This window comes from Lycorma delicatula, chromosome 10 (genome assembly GCF_047948215.1).
Source record: "Lycorma delicatula isolate Av1 chromosome 10, ASM4794821v1, whole genome shotgun sequence".
NCBI classification, from domain to species: Eukaryota; Metazoa; Arthropoda; class Insecta; order Hemiptera; family Fulgoridae; genus Lycorma; species Lycorma delicatula.
This window is the reverse complement of record NC_134464.1, coordinates 60,692,252-60,716,812: the sequence shown is the minus strand read 5'-3', so window position 1 is coordinate 60,716,812 and position 24,561 is coordinate 60,692,252. Positions and strand designations below refer to the sequence as shown.

The 24,561-nt window shown below is 31.8% G+C and overlaps 1 protein-coding gene across 2 annotated transcripts; it reads right to left on the bottom strand.

Annotated features, from left to right (window-relative positions):
• Positions 1-365: 365 nt before the first annotated feature.
• LOC142331638 (general odorant-binding protein 72-like) lies at positions 366-23,240 on the bottom strand. Of its 2 annotated transcripts, none has more exons than XM_075377662.1 (7): positions 23,154-23,240; positions 15,132-15,210; positions 13,511-13,563; positions 10,454-10,489; positions 7,494-7,605; positions 3,381-3,458; positions 366-548 (listed from the first exon to the last, which is right to left on the bottom strand). In XM_075377662.1, the coding sequence occupies exons 1-7, from the start codon at positions 23,214-23,216 to the stop codon at positions 508-510; spliced, it is 462 nt and encodes a 153-aa protein (XP_075233777.1). In that variant the 5' UTR covers positions 23,217-23,240; the 3' UTR covers positions 366-507. The 2 variants fall into 2 exon arrangements, with proteins under 2 accessions (XP_075233777.1, XP_075233778.1); XM_075377663.1 differs by having other exon boundaries at positions 3,385-3,458.
• Between the last annotated feature and the right edge of the window lie 1,321 nt (positions 23,241-24,561).

The following is a 24,561-nucleotide window of genomic DNA, read 5'->3' as shown; positions in this document are numbered from 1 at the left end:
TTTATTTTATATTTAGATTATATGGAACGTTATTTAATCTAAATTATATTGAGAACATCAGGACCTGTATTGCTAGTGCATCCTTAAATGTGATACAATGAAAGGATTGCCTGTGACGAACGTTTTTGATTACTTAACCAATACCTGAAGGGCATATCCGTTAAAACCGGATCGACAGATTCCTAATAAAATACAGTAATTAATAACACAAATATATGTTCTTTAAAAATATAGTAAATATAGATAAAAGTTTTAAAGTTTGATTTATTGTTTTAATTGTGTTTTTTCAAGAACATTTTGTGAAAAAAATGTTACTTTGTGTAAAAATTCTGAACAAAAATATTTCCTTTTCACTTATAATATTTTTAACTTGAATATTTCGTAAAATTTTAGCCACTAAATAAATAAATTAAACAAAAATAAAACCATTACACCGTGTATTTATTTACGTATATACTCATCTAACGGTTTTTCTTAATTGTTTTTGTTTTTTTCTTAATTTATAAATTATATTTTTTCTGTCAGTTTCAAAACCGAATTATGAATGGCTGCAACAAAAAAAAAAAACATAATATAGTATTAAAAATTTTGGTACGATATACTTATAATATTAAAATACTGTAGTAATTCAGAATATTTATTAAAGACTAGCTTCCAGTCGCAGCTTCGCTTGCGCTATATGGTTACTTACGTTTCCCGTGGTGGTCAATCTTTTTATTTTATATTATTAGTCAAGTAACCGGAGGCAGGTGCAGTCAGTCACACTACAGTAACGGTGGCATATCGCATTTCCCGTTCCTCAGTTGTTTCAGTCGAACGGGATTGGGCTGTGTGTATTCGGTCGCTTTCCAATCTTGACTGTCTTTCGTCTTCAGTCTCTGCCGCACGAACAGTTTTCATCATACGTGCTGTTTTTGTATTCTCCCGATTGAAGAATGTCTTTTAGGCATGTTATGATGTTTTGAAAAAAGATCACAGAATTTAAAAGATTGCAGTTAAATACTTTACACACTTTAAATTAGTAACACACACATGATAAACAAAAGCAGCTATTTATTTATATTTTTAAACAGCTGTAAAAAATTGTAAATGAATGAATCGTAAAGATTGCATATGCATGTGCGCTAAATCGATTGAAACTTAGGAATAACTGTACGTAAAAACCTCAACCCTTTTCAAAATTAATCAATTCAAAAAAATGTTAGCCAAAAATTAAATTTTTCTTGAAAATCAAAGTCATTTTGAAAATTAAATAAGCTTTAAGAAAGAAATAAAGTGTTTTAAATTTCGTTCTAAAATTTCGTATGTCGTAGGTCCAAATAAATTAGCCTATGTTCACGGCTTCAAGGTGTAGGTGTGCAAAAGTTTAGACAAATCTGTCCGATCTCGAGTTAAGTTGGAACAGACAGGCATACAAACATTCATTTTTATATATATAGATAAAATTACCAAATTACAAATATGAATATATTTGAATAATAAAATTCAAAGTACGATTCAATTTTATAATGAATGTTTTACTATACAAGCGGTATCAGAGGTTTTATGAATGGCAAGAAAGGATTATCTCAGAAATATCGATAAATTGGAGCCTTTAAGAGCCTTTTATTTTTAATTTATACCAATTTTTGTAAATGAAATTCCAAAAAAATATATATTTTTTTTTTATTTCATTCAATTTATATTTTTATAGAATCCCCTAAAATGACGTAGCAGTTTGTCAGGGGGTTTCCATATAAATAACATAACAAATACAGAGTTAAAACAAAAAAACATAAATAATTGCATTGAAAAATAAAACATACAACAAAACTCATACTTACGACTAACATAAACAAAACAAAAAAAATTTCCTTATCCTCGTAAACATTAATATTCTGCTCTCCAGTTTTCTCCTTCACGTCACTTAAAATTAGTTAAATAGTTAAACAAAAATTAAGTATGACTTCCTTCAACTTCTTCATAGAAATGAAATTTAAGGTGCTCGGTGACAAATTTGAGAAAATCTTCGTTTTTTCCTTGTTCTCCCCCGGGCCGGATCCTGCAGTTAAGTATTACACAGCCTAGGGGAGTGTGCACCCTAGGGGAGGGGTGTATCTGCGAGGATTAAAGCATCAGGTATCGAGTCAATCGGGCGATCGAGTTCGAAAGTCGGCCAGGCGGAATTACTTTTTTACACCTCAAATATTGTTCAATTTTTTAATTCTACCGCACAGCTCACAACATAGTGGACGACAACAGTATTTTTTTTGGTGGGGGTGCAATTTTTCAAAAACTGTTTTTTGCAAATATTGTTATTTTTTAATTGTTAACAAATGTGCCTAAGAAAAATATGACCTAAGTTGGCGAAATCTCGAGATACTGGAGGTGAGGCTCTACAGGTTCACCTCCTTGACCTTTTAAGTTGAAAATTTAATAGCATCAATGCCTCATATAGACCAAGTCAAAATCGGTGCAGTAGTTCTGAAGATATAAGGTAATTTAGAGGCCAACACCGAACGCACACACGTACATACAAATATTAACATCCGGCCAAGGTCATATTTTTCTTAGGCACATTTGTTAACAATTAAAAGATAAAAATATTTGCAAAAAAAGATTTTTGCAAAATTGCATCCTCACCCAAAAAAATACTGTTGTCGTCCGCTGTGTTGTGAGGTGATACACCTCGCCGCTAGTACCGCTACAACCGCGCAAATTAAATATGGTATGCACACGCGCTTTAGTTAGAATCATTGAATTAAATAAACTAAAAAATATTATATTTAACTAAAATTATAAATATTTTAAATTATTAAGTTGTGTGTGTAAGCTGTGGATCATAAACAACCACAGTTGTAAGACTTTGCCAGAACGCGGCTTAGCCGCGTTCTGGCAAAGTCCTACAACTGTCTTCTCAGTTTTTTTTTATTTGAAAATATGAGTACGTTAATTATAAATAAGATCATGGTGTACGACTTTTTTATGGTATATTTACCCGCACATTTACTACATATTTCAATGTCGGGGAACGTTTAATTGAATAAATTATATTTATGTTGTTGTAAATGTATATAGCAAAACCAGTTATAATCTTTTAAAAGATTTTTACGAGATTCTCTCAACTTCTTCTTTTCAGTTATTCTTAGGCCGTGTTTTGAATTATGGCTATCCTTAAACATTTACATATCCAATTATATAACGGATGTTTCATTTTAATTGCCCCAGGAGATTTTCTCGTAAAATACGCCCAATCCAAAAAATGATCTAAACAAAAGGTACTCTGATTGAAGGGGGAAAATCCTACAACTGTGTTGTCAGCTTCTTTTGTTAGGAAAGAAGATCGACTTATCCTTAACAGTAATAAAAAAAATAATAAAAATATAAAATTGTATACTTACTTACATTTTTTCCAGTTCCTGATATTTCAAAATGACATTGAATTAATGAATATGCTAATTCACATTTATCTTCATTTTCTGAAACAAAAACATTCCTCTTCTGATAATTTAGGAAATTATTTTAGTGTAACCGTTGGTTCTAACCAATATTTTACAAAGGTGATATTCAGAATTATTCATTTTTATGATTGGGAATTGAACGATGAGCTGGTATGTAAAAAATTATATAGACACGAGGGGTTAATGTCGACTCCTGATCGGCTGGATCGTGTTACCTCATTTTTTTTAAATAGAATGATCCTGCCTATTTAATTTTTCGTTTTGATTTATCATTAGCTGTCTTCCCCTCACCCGTTAAAGCCCAACAGGGCAATGAACGGAGGGGATGGTGTGGCGACCAGAACGTCACTAGGCGAGTGTCATCCCCTACGGGGTTGGGATGTCTTCTCCTACAGCGAGGTCACAAGAGCGACGACTGTGCGCAGAAATCCGAGGATCCATCCTGCTTAAACTGTAAAAGGTTGCGCAAAGAGTGAAAAATTTCGGTCAACAGTAAGGACTGTGGCTGTTACTTACGTGCGGTAGAATTGTATTTCAATTCCTTGGATAGTTAGTATCCCTTTTTTGAACCTTGATGTTTGTATGTAGGGTTAGGTGAATTGGTGTTGTGAGTCTCGGGGTTGTTTTTCACAACGCCCATCATAAGTTGGGTGATCTACCAGGTCATGCGGTTTCTAAGTTTTCTGTTTAGGATTCATTCGCTTTTCGATGCGGAGGGATCTTGATTTTAGGTTTTTTGGGTGATCTACCAGGTCATGCGGTTTCTAAGTTTTCTGTTTAGGATTCATTCGCTTTTCGATGCGGAGGGATCTTGATTTTAGGTTTTTATTCGATTGCCAAATCGCTTCTTTGGCAACAGATAGCTGATGACTGTGAGCACTTCTTCCGAGTTGTTGACTCTGTTTGCAAAGTCGCCTTCGCATCGCACTCGAATGGATCTTTACCTGTAGTTGCGTTAATCTCAGTCTTCTACTGAATGCTGTAGTTTAGTAATAGGAGACCCGGTAGAGTTTTATTTACTTGCGGTTTCTACTGCTGTGATTCCACAACTGATTCTTGGCTAGCTTCCTTCTCCTCATAACCTGCACTGGTGCCTGAGGGCATTATGTAATGGTTAGTACCCAGAGTGGCTAGGGTTCTACCTGGACAGTTTGATTGGGCAGAGGTAGGCGTGCTTGGCATCGAGTCCCGGTTAGAGTATTTTTAAAGTTTCAATGGGAGGTCGTGCTCGTGAATATGATTTTCATTCTCCCGGGTATGATTTACTGACCTAGCATGGCAATTTGTTGAATTAGAATTAGAGTGCACACTTTTTAAGGCGCAAATAAATAAATGTTGTTTGCGATCAACCTAGCTGAAAATCCAAGCGGTCTTCAAAATTGGAGCTGAAGTGAGAAACTAGAGAGGTTATACTCAGCTCCCGAACGGACCAGACCTCAAGTCCTCTCGGGCATTTATTCTCTCTGATAGCACTCCAATCACTATTTTAATTATTATATGCTATCATGGCATTAAATTTGACTAATTTATATGCTATCGTGGCGGAAATTTACTGAAATCGTTTGTAAAGTGGGTACATACGGTTTAGGTGGTGATAGAATGTATAAAGTAAGGCGAGGGGTCTTTGATCTTCCGTGGGTATGCTGTTAGTTTAGCGTTACGTGAGGGCTACGTGATAGAGTTAGGTGTCTGATGTCTTCTTTGAAGGCAAAACCTGACTAGGGGCGGAATTTACCGATCAGGACGTCTTTCGAGGCATCTGCATCGGTGATATCTCACGAGGTTGGACTGATGACTGTGAAATGTGATCAGTTTGAGGGCAAGAAGACGTCCTCCGATTAAGCCACTCATGGCTAGGAACGGAGGGAATGGTGAGACGACCAGACATGCCACGAGGCGGGTGTTCTTCTCCCTCGGGAGGGAATTCAGATGTCTTCCCCTACGGGGTCAGCATGTAATTGAAAGTTGTATAACTACATTGATGGAAATGTCTGCCGAGGTATTTGCACCGGTGTCATCCTGACAGAGGTCAAACTGACGATTACGTTGTTTTATCAGGTTTAAAGGGTCTAAAAGACGACCTTCGGTAAAACCCATCAGGGCTAGGAACGGAGGGGTTGATGTGGCGACCGAAACGTCACAAGGTGGGTTCCTTCCCTTTCGGGGGATTAGGATGTCTTATACGCAAAAATCAAGAAACCGAGTCGGGATCTACATTTTTCTGATTTTTATACTTTTAAGCGTTATTTTTCTCTGTACCGAGCAAAGGAAGTACGAGTTGCTTTTTCTAAGAATTAATTTTACAATCTGTCATCCTTCAGGTTGACGGATTGATGATGTCACTTCTAGGATCGAATACTACCTACATTCTGATGGCTTCGGTTCAACAATATATTTGGTAACTGAAGAAGGCAGCGGGAAACCGCTTCACTCCTTACTTTTTGGTAAGATTTTTCGCATGATATAGGTGTTGTTCTAGAAAACGGGTACTTGAAAACCGTTTTTCAGGTCGAATAGTTCCCTATATCAAATCACCTACAACTGTAACGGATACGGCACTGAACAAATATACATTAATCTTAAACTTATACTTCTTAAGAGAAGAAAATTAATCATCTTATCTTGTACATGTTAGCCCAGTACATTTCTCACTTGCTGCTAAGGCTTTATATAGTCATTACTACGAGTATATACTATATTTATACTAAATTACATTAGTATATATTAATATATTATATTATTATATACTCTACTGGATCGAGTAAACCACTGTTTTGGATGATTACCGTAGACAAAAACCGATGATCCCACCTAAGGCAGTAATGGTGTGTGATTGGTAGAAATTTATAAATCTTATCACTGTTTCTTTTTTTATTTTCTATCATCATAGCTCTAGAACTGTACTGTACTGTACAGCTGTGCTTTCACAGCTGTGCTGTGAAAGTACGGTAAATCAGTTAAAAAATGGAGTATGGGTTTTTTGTATTTCTCGATATTTTATGACCCAGAGACCTTAAAGAACAAAAAAAGTGGTGGTTCATACGTGCCCACATACATACGATTTTGGTGAAATTTTGTAGAGACTCGTGTATAAGGTGCAATTTGTTTGTAAGCTTTTGGGATCAATACCTCCGGGAGGTGGGGCAGATAGTCTTTTGGAATTTTTTTTCAAATCTTGCAAACATAACCTCACTTTAAGCTCAGTAGAGTTTATTAATTTTTATGACTTAAACTGAACGACTTTCTCCGTCGTTCAGTTTAAGTCATGATGTGTAAAATTATACAGACACGGGAGGAGTTAACGTTGACTCCTGATCAGCTGGACCGATCAAGAGTCTTACCATCTATCTTACCGTTATAAAAATAATTTTCCTCAAATTTCTCCATTCCCAAAAAATCGAACAAAGTTATCTTTTTATTTATTGCATATTTTTAACCGATTTTTTTGTTTAATTTTCCGAGGCATAGGAGTAGTTCAAGTCTCAAAAATACTTTGGGACAATATCGGGGGGGAGGAACAAATCAAAGTTTAATTATATCGATTTTTTTTAATAAAAATATTTTTTTGGTTTATTTTAACTTTTAGTAATAATACAATAAAATTTCATTAAAATTCACCCCTTACCTTCAAAAAAGAAATCTTTTTTCATTGGTTGCACATTTTCCAATGAACATTTTTTAGTTTCTTCTATTTTATATAGTAAATGTTGAAAAATCAAATATGATTTTTGGGAAGTGATTTTAGTGGTGGTGAGCAGAAAAAAATACTATTTTTTGGAATTTTTAAAATCTTTTCCGGTTTATAAAAAATATAATGATATTTTTACATTAAAACTTCATTATAAATTATCATCACCCCAAAAAAAATTATTTTTACGTTATTTTATATTGTACATTATGTTATATTAAAAGAAATGTTGGTAACTATTTTCATGTATCGTTATTTTTACACTATAAAGAATAAATTACCAATGCCAAGAAAGTATTACAACTTTGTTGTGAGCTTTTTTTTTTAAATAAGGTTGATTTTATTTTAATTTGAGATATACTTACCTAGATTACCACAGTATTCTATTGTAGGTAAAATAGCTTCCTTTATATCGTTTGGTAACATCGCATTGGCTCTTTTACGTAACAATTCTGGATATAATTTACCGTTTTTTATCTGTTAAAAAAAAAAAATACAAATAAATTTTATATATATATATATATTAATAATTTTTTTTTTCTTTTTAAAATAAATATTTTTTTATAGCTTATAAATTTTCATAGCTGTCTACGCAAGTATTTTCACAAAAATTGATATCTCTTTAGACCTATTATTAAATAATTAGCCCTTTCATAAAAAAACATTTGAAACCTTGAAAAGGTGTATTCGGTAAAAAGGATTAGATATTTTCTAGTGAAATAGAGGAAGTTTCTTATCCTGCTATTCTTAGGAGTATTAGTATTCTTTGGGGATAATAATTATCCTGCTTTTAATATGGTACACAAAACGTCAAAAAAAACTCTTTTTATCGGCTTTTTATCTACGCCTAATGATATTAACTCGTTCTCTCCACTCACCGCTATCAAAAAAAAAGTGTTCTGGGCAAATGTTTCTAGTAATAATAATTTACTTAAAACGCAAACCGATAAATAATTAATTTAAATTTCGTCAAATATATAAACAATACAAAAATCTCTTAAGTGCATGATATAAATAAAAAAACCAGACTTAGAAACTTTTAAAAATAAAACATCAAGGTATGAAATCCGAAAAACTCTCCCTAAAATATTTTTCATGCTATAATAAGCTTTCAGGTGCGGCTTAAGCTTTCAAGGTAGTCAGGACTACCTTGAATTCCATAATACTGAGATTCTGAATTCTTCTCGATAGAAAATAAAAGCATTAGTAGCTGATTTTAACTATGATGTTGAAGCTGGAACCGGCTGTTAGGTATCATTAATCTTTGTTTATTTCAAGGATTATAAATCATGATTATCATAATGGTTTTTTTAAATTGTAAGGACCATTCTTAACAGATAATAAATATAATTATTTTTTTAAATATTTTTTTATATTTTCAACGTTGGAAGCATTACCTAAGTTTAATTCAAACAGTATATTTTAAAAAAGGCAACATAAACCGTTTTAATCGATCTATTTCATCTATACAACATATCACAATTTTCGAAATAGATATAAAACTAATAGCTTGAAACATATGTATTTAATGTCTTGTCAATTTAGTTTACGATTGATTAATATACCTAAATATTTAACTGAGGAAAAAACAAAATATTTGGAGGATTTAAAAATTTAATTTAAATATAGTAGGTACGTTTTTGGATGAATTAAAAAAAAAGACCATTTGTTGCAGTTTAAAAAGCTGTAAAATTAATTTGAACTGTTTACATCGGGTGCGACAGCGTTGATAGCGTATTAATAAAAATAACACAATAAAAAATAATTGCTCTTCATTTATATATCTTCATTGAACATAAAGTAAAAGAATAGCATATTTTAGTGAACGTTTGACCACGTCCTTATCAAATGAAGGCTCCGCTGCACCACACATTCTTCTAAGTTGTTGAAAGGTGTCCATTATTCTTAATATATCCACAGAAATATCGCAAAGGACAATTCCGATTTAATCTTTTAATTCCAGTACGAGGTACAACAAGTTCTGAAGACTTCTCGCTTGAAGTACTTCCATAAAAAATAGTCACCGCGTTTTAGATTGAAACCAAGAGATGCCAACAAGAGGAGGAATCAATCTTGTGAAAGGGGTTTGTCGGAAAAATCCATACATACTCTTATGCAGCTTATCTTGTTGAAGTCGTAGATATCCACATTCAGCATTCGTAATTAAGGAATGAAGATGCCTTGTGGCATGATTAAATAGCGTTCACAGGGGTGACGTTTACACCCACAACCTCATCACCCTAAAAAAAACAAAAAGAAATAGAAGGAAATGGTCGAGGTAATGTACTCCACACCATACGGCGAAACGGGCACTGTGTAAGGACTTGATGCACACTCGATGCGGGTTTACATCACTCCAATAAAATATATTTTACTTATTTACAGAACCACATAATTCGAAATGTGCCTAGTTTGATATCAATAAGGTGTGTACATCTGAGAATTATTTTGAAGGATATCCAAACTCGGTTATACAAAATTGTTTGTGCATAACAAAATCTTGAGTCTTAAAAATGGAGATCCTGATGCAATGTTTTGATAAAAAAAACGACAGGACATTTGCTAAAACTGTAGAGTGTAGCCTAGGCGTTCTTTTCGGGCAATACAAAATTGCAGCACAAATATTTTCAATCATTTCCGGTGTATACAGTCCTTTTCTTCCCTATGGTTTACGATTACAACCAGATCCTGTTAATTTAATTACCGACTGTATAACGGTGCAGCCATCTGACACATTCCCGTGACGTCCCGAATTAAAATATCACCCGAATATAAACTGTTGCTCACAAACAAAAGAACGCCGCGTCATTCGACGCCCATCGGATACATTACGAGATTGCGGTATGGAAATGAAAATACGTTATGAACGCTACTGCATTCATTACATTAAAATGTCCTTATAAATGTATGTCTTCCATGCTAAAGGTTTGTTCTACATTTAATTGCAGTGAGTGAAATGCAGCTTGAAAAATTAAGTAGCAGATCGAAATCGAAGTGCCGAATAAATGAAAAATAGAATCGATGAAGAAAAAATACGAAGAAACAAATGAAATTCGAATCGGAAGAATAGATTTAAAAAAGAAAAAAACGTTAACTGAAAAAGATTAAAAAAAAAAACATTAGAATGACTTAAACGGGAAGAAAGGAGGAAATTAAGACTATAAATATCCTGAAATATGGAAAATGTTAAAACGTGGAGGAACAATGAAGGCTGGAACGAAAAAAAAGACCAGTTCCAAAGACGTGCAGTAAGAGAATAGAGGACTCAAGACAATTATAGTGCGGATAATTATTTGTATTATGTTTTTTTAATTTGATTACTTACCACTTGTAATGTTTCCAAAACACAGCCAAAAAAACACTGTAAATAAAATCACCACTTATTAATTCTTTTACGATACTTAACACTGAACACAGTCAACACAAAACTAGATTTTAAGATATTTATTGTAGGTATTTATTATACTAATAATCGATTGATTCATTGTAATCGAGCTTGTAAAGATTGATGTTCGATTTTTCATGATTTTTTTTTTAACGTCTTCTTTATCACTTAATTGAACAACAGTGTGTTACCCAATTTTACTCGTTACCAGGAAAAAAAGACAGTGGTTTTCTCTCTTTTTTTTATTTGATTTTGACCCTAACTCCGGAACAATTTAAAGCAGCGATTCCCAAACTGTGCGTCACGGCGTCCCGGGGAGCCACGGTCTCTTCACAGGGCCGCCGCGAAATATTGTAAAAGCTTCATAACTAATTGTACCAAGACATTTATAATTATTAATTTAATTTTAATAAAGTAAAAAAATAATGTAGATACACGAGTTTTATTTTTTTTATCTCTTACTTACGAGTAGTCATACTTGTACTGAGTTGGGAGGCCTGTCATCCGGTGATTTTACATTCCATATAGTGTTGGACATGTTCAATATTAAATATTAAAAATATACATTATTTCTTCGACACCAAGGAGTGTGAATTAAAGATATTCATTAAGGAAAAAATAGATTAATCCTTTTACTTTTTATTACAATTCTGCCTCCACGGCAAAGAAATAAGTTATGAATAAGTTATACAAGCATGTGGGTGTCTCATAGACAACTGGCTAATAAACAACAACATGAAGGTGTCCCCGGCAAAAAGCAAGTGTATCCTCTTCACGGGTAGGAGAAGACTGCGCGGCGTTCGGGTCGTGATCCGTGGAGAGGTTATAACTGAGGTCAAGGATACAAAATACCTAGGGGTGACAATAGATAAAAGTCTCAAGTTTGGTGGGCATGTAGAAAATGTGTGCAAAAAAGTAGGGCTCACCATAAAAGCCATCAGGAGATTATTCGTGGAACACACAGTACCGGGGGCCTCCAAACGGAAACTGATTGCGTCGGCGGCGGTGTCTGCGGCGTTATACGCGGCGCCGGTTTGGGCTGGTGCAATCAGGATACAAAGAAACAAGGATAAACTGCGAAGAATGGCACAGAACGGCATTGTTGGGAATGGTTGCAGGGTATCGTACTCTGTCATATGAAGCTATATGTGTGCTTGCGTCGGTCTCGCCGATAGAACTTCAGATCAAGAGCAGGAAAGTGAGAGCGGAAGGGTGTAGTAGAGCTGAGACCGAGTCGATGACCCGACAGTGGTGGAAGGAAGTACGGGCAGAGACTAACGCTGCGGCCTGGACCAGAAGGTTAATAAGTGATTTGGACGCATGGCTGAATCGCCAACATGGCGAGGTGAACTTTTACATAACACAGATGATGTCGGGTCATGGATGTTTTGGTTACTATTTAAAAAGATTCGGCAAGAGAGAAACACCCAACTGCGACTACTGCCAGGAGGTGGACACGCAGAGCATACGATGTTCGAATGCCGGAGATGGGCACAATACAGACAATTCATAGCAGTCAATAACCTGAACGCGAATAACATAGTAGAGTGGTCGCTAAGGAGGGAGCAGAACTGGAACATTTTTAACAATTTCGCCGGTACGGTTCTTCGCACTAAGGAAGAGGTGGCGCGACGAAGGAATCGTTAGGTTCAATCGTAAATAGGGATAGGTGGATAGCCCCGTCTCTGAGAGCCTGTATGCCCTGGCGTGCAGGTTTCGAAGAGGGGACGGGGACTCCGGGGAGATTTCGCGGGGATAAAATTAAAAGACCTAGACCCGGTTGGTGTGGCTGGTTTTGAGGGTGCGCCCGCTCCTTGTGCTGGTCGCACCGGTTTGAGGCAAATGGCAGAAAGACCGAGACCCGGTTTCTGTCGGCGGGGATGGGGAACGGCATAGCCGGGCTTTGCCCTCGTCGGCGGGAATTAGAGGCAGGCAAGAAAAGATCTAGTACCGGGGCGGTTGACCTGCCGTGCCGGGTGTAAAACCGGTGCGCAGGTTTTACACCCAGGTTTTTTTTTTTTTTTTTTTAAGACCGCCTTTGAGTCAAAAAACACGTCTTTGGGCCGAGTATAGTTAATTGGATGTCCGGCCCAGGGATGTAGAGGAAAAAAAAAGCATGCGGTTGTCCAGGGCCCCGGTTCCCCTGGAAAACTGGGAATGGCGAGTGAAGCGAGCTCTGCAGCCATAGGGTAGGGCGTTTGGCCCCGGGAGACCCTGAGGAGTCCCTGAGTTGGCTTCGGGATTCACCTGGGCTGACCTGAGCCTAAAGGGTCTAAGCTCTGGCTAGACAGGCCGACTAGTAATTTAATATTTTTACAAATAAATTACATGAAATTTTTGCTTCAACTGACTCTCAGGAATGGGTTCCAGACGTGAAAGTAAACGGTAAAACTTCATTAATATATATATATATATATATATATTATAATAATAATATAATAAAATAATATAATATAATATTTATAATATATATTTATATTTATATTATTATTATTTATATTTATTTATTTATGTGTGTGTGTGTGTGTGTGTGTGTGTGTGGGGTGTGTGTGTGTGTGTGTGTGTGTGTGTGTGTGTGGGTGTGTGTGTGTGTGTGTGTGTGTGTGTGTGTGTGTGTGTGTGTGTGTGTGTTGAAGTCGATGAATCCACTTAGCTTTTTTATGTGTGCATTAAATTAAATGCAAAAAATAAAAACTGATTTATAAACAGTGCGAAATGACTGGTTAAAGTAAGAATATTTTCCTTTTATTTTACTGCTTAAAGTCTGTACCTCTGTACCTTAATAAAGGTCTGTAAGGTCTGTTAATAAAGGTCTTAAGGTATCTTAAGGTCTGTACCTTAAGTAGTACTATAAATATCTATTTATCGGTTTAATATTACTAAACAATGAAGCAGTAGTTGTCATAATAAAATATTTATAGAATCACACATATTTATGTATGTGACTAAATGTAATCATTACTTCATAATACATGATAAAATTTAATAAATTCTTACCTTAAGCTTTCTATCATCTGCAATATCACCTTGGGCTGCTCTTAATACAAGACCTATTCAAGAACATATTTTTTATTAAAGTGATCTATTCGATAAAAATATATATTTACTATAATAATAACAATGATTAAATGACGTTGATTTCTTTACATCTGTTTTTCATCTTATAACTTTTTATATTATTTATCTATAAACAAAATTATTAAAGTTCAGGACTTTGTGCTGTTATAAATTTAAAACATCCAGTGGAAATCATTTTAGATGGGATATAAACGGTGTATCACCTTCTTGCCGAAAAATTTGAATAGAAGAAACATATATAAGTAATGATTACTTTCAGGTTTATATTCGGAAAGCGCCAGAACTAAGACAGGTATCCCCATGGAAATTTTTCCATTAACTCTAAAGTGGAATCACTACTTCTCCATTCGCTCTATGGTATTTTTTCATTTTTATGGTTATCAAATAAAATATATTAACGATTAACTGATAATTTAGCCTCGAATAAAATTATTATCATTTGTATTTTAAGTTTATAAATTGTTATTAAATTTTTTTGCTTTCCTGGCATCATAGCTTTAGAGTTATGATACGGGAAGAAATTTTCATTATCAGTTATATTTATATTAATTAATTATAATTAGCGAGTGGTAGCGTCTTGGCCTTTCACCCGGAGGTCCCGGGTTCGAATCCCAGTCAGACATGGCATTTTCACACACGCTACAAATCATTCATCTCATCCTCTGAAGCACGCCTAACGGTGAACCCAGAGATAAAAAAAAACATCGTTATAGAATCCCGGAATAAACATATAATATTAAAAAATAACTCTTATAAATCAAAACAATATACACCGATATGACTCTGTTTTGTAATAGATTACCAGATTAGGCGACCCGTTCTAGACTAAGAAGAATATGCCCACCGGGCTGATCTAGTGATTAACTACTCACCGCAAATCAGCTGATTTCGAAGCGAGAGGTCTAAGGTTCAAATTCTGATAAAGGCAGTTACTTTTATATGGATTTGAATAATACTAGATCGTGGATACCGGTGTTCTTTGGTGGTTGGGTTTCAATTAACCACACATCTCAGGAACGGTCGATCTGAGACTGTACAAAACTATACTTCATTTACATTCATACATATCATTCTCTGAAGTAATATCTTACAGTGGTTCCGGAGCTAAACAGAAAATGAAAAATTTAGAATATACCTTCATTAATTGTTTTTTTAAATCTTCAAATTTGTTGGAGCAGATTTTTTAATACTAAATAGATAAGTGATTATGAAGAAACTTTAACGAAATACTTTGTTTAATCTCCTTAACAGAGAACTTTGTAAATTAGAAAAAAATATTATGCTAAATATTAATATTATTTCGTGTTAAAATTCACATTTCAGTTAATGTATAAAATTTGGTCATATAAAAACACCGGTTTAGATCAAGCAAAAAAGTTATTCAAATTTCTCTACATCGTATATGAATTTTTTTTTAAGCAACTAATATTTTTCGATATGATTATGTATATATATATATATATATATATATATATATATATATACGAGTTATATAAATACTCGTATATTATATAACTAGTCAAAAATAATTAAGTCTTACTTCTTTGTACACCAGAGGACGCTCTGCACACATTCATCATTACTCTTCCGGTCTGTTGAATCTGTCTTTCTGTAAGGACCTAGAAAGTAAATTATTAATTACACGTATTAAAAAATAATAATAATACAATAGCAGAAATAAACGACATGATTATTCTTTATTATTTATCCTTGAAAATAAATGAATAATAATATTATTACATTAAGTATCTTTAATTAAATTTATACATCATAAAATTAATTTTTAATTATATTCTTTTTCCATAATTCATGGTTTTATTATAATTACAATCTTATATAATTATTTTTTATTCTTGTTAGAAATTTTAATTTTAAGATTACTTGGGAACAAATGGTTGATATGATTTCACACTTTTCTTTGTAAACAGAGGAATACCATATTCATATATGAGGTACACTCAAAATATTGATTATTTTAATTTTATCACAGTTTATTTATTCTTCTATATTGTTATTTTCAAAGTAGTCCCCCAGAAATGCGACATACTTATGGCAGCGGTTTTTCCAATTCTCAGAACATTTATGAAAAGTATTGAAACAAAAAAGTTAAAATTTTTTTGTTTTAATCTAAGTTCACTTACCAATTTTTTATTTATTTCATCTATCGTCGTGAATCGTCTTCTTTTTAATGTTTCTTAATCAATGGGAACGAGATAAGTCGTAGGGTGTCGTGTATGGAGAATACGGAAACTACGGCATCAGTATGGTTTTATGTTTAACTAAATAATCACGAATTCAGTCACATCGCTTCATCACTGACCACCCCTTTGATAAACAGACTTGTCAAGGCCATATATATACAAAAAAAAGACTGCTTACAATATAAAATAAAACAATTTTAACTCAAAAATGACACTGAGATTCTCACTGAATAAAATTATTGCCCTAATAAACAAGCCTACCTGAAAATCATCTATGCCTTAATTTTAAGTTAAAATTCCTTATTCAAGGTCATTAACTCCTGATGGTAGCTTATTGCAAATATCCAGTATCAAACAGAGGAAATTTTATTTGTAACTTTTCCTTTAATTTGACCTTTCTTTTTCTTTTTTCTTGTTTAGCCTCCGGTATTTACGTTTCAGATAATACTTCAGAGGATGAATGAGGATGATATGTATGAGTGTAAATGAAGTGTAGTCTTTTACAGTCTCAGTTCGACCATTCCTGAGATGTGTGGTTAATTGAAACCCAAGCACCAAAAAACACTGGTATCCAGGATCTAGTATTCAAATCCGTGTAAATATAACTAGCTTTACTAGGACTTGAACGCTGGAACTTCCACTTCCAAATCAGATGATTTGGGAAGACGTGTTCATCACTAGACCAACCCGGTGGTTTCCTTTTATTTGATCTGTAAAACGGAACATGAACGTTTTTTTTATGAGTGCGAAGCTCCTCTCCAGAAGTAAATGTAGAGTGTGTTCATTTTTATGTAAACTAAGCTGGGAAGCATCCACTTTAAAATTTTAAAGGATACAAGAATCTTTCAGGATACACATGATTTTAAGGATGTAAAAATCAGGTTTAGGCTGATAACCTAAGTAAAGTAAATAATTAAGAAACGAAATAACATATGGAGATCCTATTTAATCCGAGAAGAGGATTTTAAAATTATATTATTATCTCTCAACAGGTCATCGGGTCCAGTTATATGAAAAAGTTTTTTTTCTTTTGCTCGGTAAAAATCTGTCTATTTCATAATCGGTTTCCTTAATTAGCTCAAAAATAAAAGTTCGAAGTGAAACAGCCATTCAAATTCAGTTTTACGTAAAAAAAAATTTATAACGGAGTAATATCTGAAATTCTGTTTATTAAGGAATCGACAGATGAAATGGATGAACGCCAATCACAAACATGATCGTGTTACGAGAAGGTGTAGGACCGTAGAGACCGTAGATCGTAAAATGTTGAATGAATTTTTTCTACGTGAGCATGTCTGGGTCGTTGTTTTTTTGAAAATCGCTTTCACAGCAACAACACCGTGTATAGCGCTCAATGCTTCTACGATGACTGAAATGGCGGCTAGTGAGAGTGAAATCTCCATCACACACAAAAACAAATTCAAAATCAGGTTTTTCTGTTTCACCTGTATATATTCAATACATCTCTTTAAACTTTATTAGAAAATTCCACGTCAATTAATCGTCGACCACCTTCAACGTATTTTGTAAAAATTCGTCTGAGATACGGGAAGGGGGTGGGAATTTCGTCTGAAATTCTCATAGGACTTTCATAACCTATTCTGCTGATGAAAATAGTTCACATAAATATATGTCCTAAAGTGCTTCGTTTGCGAGTTACGGATAGTGAAAGAATTCGCTCCGATTCAGCTACCCCGGTGAAATGAGGTAATACTGAAATTTCTAGGACTTAGTTAAGGGACAGAATTAGTGATTTCTTATGATGTGTTTAACCTGAGAAATGGAATAAAATTGGTCCCAGAACCGTATTTGCAGTAGTTTTTTAGGAATTTTGGGTGAAAATCAATAAATTTGGGTTAAAAACCCTGTTTTTTTATATTTGACGTACATTAATTTTGTTAAAAGATAAATAAACACGTATAATTTTTTTAAAAAAACTTGAAGAGAAATTAGTTCTGAACAAAATGGTGTAAGATAAGATGAATAATAATACAAAGAAAAGTTAGAAAATTTCGAATTTTATTTAGAATCGAAGTTTGAAAAACTGCAATTAGTACTAATAATAGCGGAATCAGTCAATTAGAAGCTGAAGGCAATATTAAATTTAAATATTTAATTTTTATCCAGAGATCATTTATTTAGCATAAAATCAAAGATTAAAATTATCTAATATTACATTAAAATTTTGTTAACGTTTTAAATATACGGCCGAATAAGTATTGTATACAAATTACGTATTTTTTTCATGAAATTTATTGAAAAAAGATCATCGATAAAATATATATTGTAAATAATAATAGGTTCTCTAAATCTGTTACAACTTGTCATAACCAAAAACTAATATAAAAATTTATAGAATAAAATAAATTATTACTAAGGTGTTGCATTACCTGTTTGCACACATATTTTAAAATAATAATAAATAAATAATGTTCGAAAAATAGAGTTGGTAATTTTAAAGATATACCAAACTTTGACAAGTTATTTAATCCATTATTAAATCTACCAGTTATTAGCAATTATACAAATTTAACAGGAAATACAACTCATTTCTAAATTTATAAACATTTTTATACTGTCGAAATTAATTAAATACAAGAAAACTATGGAAAGTCATCACAAATCGAATCGATAACTAGACAGAAAATAAAATTTATAATATTTATTATAAAGCGAAAGTATGTTTATCAAACGATTTAAATTAATTACTCGAATGAAGTTCAAGAATGGCTGAATAATTTTAGCAGTTCAATTCAGTTATTCCGTAATCAAGTTATATTTAAATGTATCATTTGTTTTCATATTTTTATTCGACTTTTAGAGATCTTTTCACGTGTTCCTACCCTGTAGCAGGGTAGGAAACTCTCTCATCTTCGCCGTTACTCTGCCAAAAAATATACCCACCGCCATATCAAAAATGAAATTTCTATGAAAGAATGACTCATACGTCATTCTTTCTACTTCATTCTTCTTTCTTTTTCTGCTTGGCCTCCGGAACCACCGTTAGGTATTACTTCAGAGGATGATATGTATGAACATTTAGTCTTGTACAGTGTCAGGTCGACCATTCCTGAAACGTGACGATGTCGTTCCATCTAATATCTAGGAACCTTAGGACAACATTTTATAAAATTTTGGAAAACATTTTTGGCGGGCGCCTGCTGCAATGAATGAGTTTAATATCATGATTATTTTTAATTAATTATAAAATTGATATTTTATACATTAACATTTTCTCGAAATCGTAAATTTGTTGTTTAAAGGACTTTACTCGATATTATCCTTGTTCGGTTTCATAAGGTCGGAGAAAAAAATAGTTCCACTCTTCTTTTTGCCGGCAATTTTTTTTTTTTTTTTTTCACGTCTGCCCAAAAAAAGGAATGTAATGTATTTATGATGTGTATGTATGTTTGTTCCACCGTAGCAGCTCACCGGCTAAACCGATTTAGATGTATGACCACGCGTTGAAATCTTTACCTTACCGCGAGTGTCATAGGCTATATAAATATGTATATATATGTTTAAATAAATTGAAAAAAAATTATACTATATACAAAATTGTCACCCAAACGCTTTTAATTATCCTATATTAAAGAAAAATGTTTGTCAGAGATGGTTTTTTCTTGGCAGTCGTATTTTTTTAATTTTTAATATTTATCTCTTCTTGTTAACGGCATCTTATTAAATCAATTAATGTCTATTTTATTAAATTTTTATGGGCGTTTTGGGCTTAATTAATCAAATTGTTAATTATTTTGTATTAATTGACATAACTGTCTTTCAGGCTAAGTAGCAAATAAATACGTTATAGAATTTCATAAAAAGAAATTAATAATTTGATATCTCGAACCCGTAGGGTGTATTTATTTATGCTACTGTATAACGGGCTCACATCAAACGCTCTCACCTGTCACTGTTATAAATAAGGTTTTAGATTCTACTACAGGTTTACTCAGCGATTTTCATAACCAGCTACGGCTGAGCAAGAATAATTATTTATCTGACATTCATAAATATGTAGTATGTATCCATTTATCTTATTAAAAAATGTTTAATATTTTATAATAGAAAGAAAAAATTAATAAAAATTTTAAGTGGCTTTTTATATACACAAAACAGAATAAGAAGTCTGAATACTTATAATCATAAAATAAAATTTATGTGCTTTATATTAAACTTTGAACTCTGATACCATTGATCTGTTAAAGAACTAAAGTATTTTATTGTCACATATTTTATGAAAATTCATTTAATAATTTGAAGTCAGTTGATATATGTTGTTATTTTGTAGTTTTTTTGTAGGTGGTGATGATGTAAAATATAAAAAAAGATGAAGAAAAATTAAATTGGTATTTTTCTAAACTATATAATATACATATATGCAAATATGTACAGAGTGTTTCTAAAATGGTGGACTGGCTATACATTTTCGGATTCTATTTGCAGAACTAAACAAAAAAATTCTTAGGAAAAATGGCGATTTCTCCTTCGCTTTTCCACTGTTCGCAATTTTGTTATTTTTATATAAAAATTTATATTTCAAGTTCGGATAGTTGAATCACATTAATATTTTGTAAGCGTCTTTGTAATAAAGTTTTAAAATTAGAAAAAAAATCAGGATTTAAATACCTTCGCAAATTACAAAATGGCGGCCATTTTTATTTTTCAATCCGTTATATCTCCATAAATATAAGTTTATCAAATTATATGTTTTAGAACACATACATAAATGCATATGTATGTATGAATACTCGTATATGTATATATAAGATTATTTTGTCCGTTTTACCAGACGCAAATCTTAACCGACTTTGTCGAAACTCGGTGAGGTGATGTAAACCTATTGGAACTAAAGCTCTATTGATTTTCAAACGAATCGGTTCACAAGAACGGGTGTAGAGCTAAATAACGGGATTAATGAGTACATTTTCAAGGTTAACTAAAACCGAAATCCGCCCTTCTGACGTACTTACTGCGACAGAGGTTGTTTTTATCATAGGTTTACAAAGGATGTATTTCTAAAAGAATGTATCGTGTAAAAATTTTAGTTGCTGATTTAAAAAAAATAACATCGTTTTTAATTTCTGTTTCCATCGTTTCACCGCATAACTGTTTTCGTGTAAACATTAAGTTTAGTAAAAAGAAAGGGTTACAAATAAAAATTTAATGAAAATTGGGAAGCCGATCAAAAATTTTAACTCGTAACGATAAATACGATCATCATTACGTCAAGGGAAAGTTTTGGTGCTTTTCCTACTTTCTAGTAGAATACCCTTTTTTTTAATTTACAACTTAAATATGCGTTTAGAGAAAAATATTAATTTAAAAATGAAAAAATTTTATTCGAGAAGAAATTTGCTTGGAATCAAAAAGCTACAGGTTTTACAATTAAAAAAAACTTCAGATATTTGTAACGAGAAACAACACCTTTCAATCAAAAAAAGAAAAATATTAGAAAACCAGAAAAATAAAGATTCAGTGTTACAAAGGAATATTGAAAATTAATTTCGTTGTTAGATTTTGTAATGTAGTGGTGTTATAATGGGATAAAATTTATTTTCTTTTTAAATACGTATACGAAAAATATTAATTGTTTATAATAGATAAATAGCTATTACTGCTTTTCAAAAGTTAAACATAGAAAAATAAAATTTATGAAACGTTCCTACCTGGAAACGATCTATTTTTTTTTTTATACGAGACCACCACAACCTCTAACCCCCGGCGGGAAATTCAAAAAAATTTTAATATAAAGGATAAATCATTTTAAAGGGCGTTTAAAAATAAAAATTTTGACGTAAAAAATATTCGGACTACAACTTTAACCGTTACGTCGGATAATTAGAACCCAAAACCGTTCTACAGTTCGCCAAAAGTAGACGTCATTCCGAAAAATAGAACACTTAGAGGTAACAGCATTTGCTAAATTTAATTTTTCTATATTTAATGGTTGAAAAGAGTTCGTTCTTTATTACAGCATAGGAAATTATACACCCACGAAAACAAGTCTGTGCACAGGTATGAATCGATTAATTATTTTTTAAGTTCGATAAAAACATAAAAACACACAATTAAAAAAGTTAAAGTATAAATAACAGAATTTTCTTTTTAACAAGACTGAACTTATGAACTCTTACAGTAACATAACATCATCGTTCGTTTGCATATTATTTTCTGTATTTCAGTATTACCAAAAGAAAAAACGCGTTAAAAAACTAAATAGTTTCAGATTTTTCACAATATTAAAATAATAAAACCAAAAGGATATTAATTTGTAAAAAAAGACATATTTATAAAATAAAAAAATAGTATAGAATTTAATAATTTTTTTTTTAATAAAAACTAAATTTTTTATAAAAAAAAATAAAATAACAATAAAATAAAGCAAGAACAAGGTAATAGAAAAGAATTCTTTTAGGATAACAAAATTAATTTTATATATTATATTAATATAATTTATATAATATATTCCCATTTTGTAAGTAACTAACATGATTGGAAAATATAAAAATCTACAAAAGAATCTTTTAAAAATAACAAGTTACTTGGATATAAATACATATTAAGATGTCTGATTTTACTTAATTCGATTCCAAAATGAACCGTAGTTAGGTCAAAACCGTTGAGTCGAGAAATTTGTAAAAAGAAATTTTTTACAGTTAAATATACAATAAACAAAAAATAATAAAAAAAACTTTTAAAAAGTAGTTGAAAAGGAAAAGTAGTCGATGAAAATCTTCAAAACTTTTACATAGATAATGTAAATTTTGCATTTAAAAAATATTCCACTTTAGCTGAAAAAAACTGTAACGGAACCTCTTCTAAAACGAAGGCGGTCTAAAAAAATAAACAATAAAAATCAATGAGTCCATTGATAAAGAGTAAAATCTGAGCATACTTAAAAAAACTTATGGGTAAAATTGAAAAAAATTTTTTTAACAAATAAAAGCAGATTAATAAGGGCGTATGATTTGGATTAAAAAAAACGGAGTTGCAGAAAATTCAGGAATTTTCCAGAGCTAATTAATATTATTTTAAAATTCAACGAAAAAATTACACTTCTACAAAAGAAAGTTTATTAATTTTAACTTACATAAATCGGTGGGAAGATGTTTTAATCGGGGCGATAATTTATTAGTAATGGCAACGGAAGCGTAATAAAATTCGTATAGTAGTTTCTCACACGCTGAAGTATTGTGTTGCGTTACGCGAAAACAATTATTTTATTTAGTTTGATAAAATATAGATGGATAACTATTTAATTAGTATTTTGTAATTAGTTTTCCATATTCATTAGATTAATTAATTAAAGTAATATCCTATAATTAGCGTTATTTAAATAAAATAGTTTTAATACTTACACCGAATGTATTTTTCAAATAAAAAATAATAAATATCAAATAAATTTCTAAATTAAAATTCATCGTTTTTAATGGTCTAACGATGGCGACTATAGATCTTATCTGTACCTAACTAAATCATATGAAAAAAAATATCAGTTTTTATTAATTTCTTTACATCCTTGACTATTGTTAACAGAGTAATATAAAATTAACGTTTAAAGAAAATTAATTTTTAATGTAAGTAATTATTTATTTATAATAAAAAGATTATGAATCCATGAATTTATACCATAAATTAAATATTATTATTTATTGAGGTCAATAATTTTTCCCTTTTTTTTAAAGGTTTTTTATTATTATTTTTTTTTATATATATTCAATTAAATATCAATTAAGTAAAAAATGAACATAGTAATTTAATTTTTGTTTATAGTATAATCAGTTGTACTTAATCGTCTGTGTATGAAAATAGGGAAACTATAATAATTATTTTTAACAAATTGTTAGAAATTAACAAAAATACACTTGCTATGAAAAAATTCCACATTACAGTCGACCTTTATTAAATTATGTACGGACTTATCAACTAAATAATTATTATGTGAAAGAAAACAATAAAATTTATGTTGTTGAAATTATCTTCCTCAAAAAAATGGCTGTTTAATTTTCACAACTACTGATAATTTTTTAAAAATATTATTAATATTTTTAAATTTTATTTCCAGACTTAAATGTTTCATAATTCAAATTTTTTTTACATTAATTAGTTTAATTCAATATTCAGGCTTTAAAAAAAAAAACAATAAATGTATTGTTTTTTTTTTTTACCTCCGGGTCCATCGTTAGGTATTACTTCCTAGCATGTGAAAATGCCACGCCTGTCCGGGATTCGAACTCGGGACCCCGGGATGAAAGTCCAAGATACTACACTCGCGCCACGGAGGCCGGCTTGTATCCTATGGACCTGGCTAAGTATTTTTTTAAATTATTTTTTCAACCTCTTTCCTCTCTTCCCAGTACTTGGTCGACCTCTCGGATTGGGTATTTTTTCGTTCTTCTGACCAGATGTTCGGTTCTATTTTCTCTTTCTTTGCGTATTCTTGTGACCTCATGATACTGTAAACTGTTTTTGATTTTTGTTGATCACTTCTGGTTATATGTTATGTTCTTTCATGTTCTTGACTACCTCCTTACACTGGTTTCTATTTTCTATGAATTTTATGATTCTTTTAGCTAGTCTCTCTACGGTATTCACTTGGTGTAAATCTTTTCTTCTTTTCCTAGAGTTGGTTCTGAGTCGTATTATTATTTATTATTAGGTTTTACATTTTATTATTTCCACCCCACCCCACCCCTCATTAACAAACGAGTACATTGTGCATAATTTTTTTTTTTCCATAGAAAGTAGTAAATTAATACCTCGTTG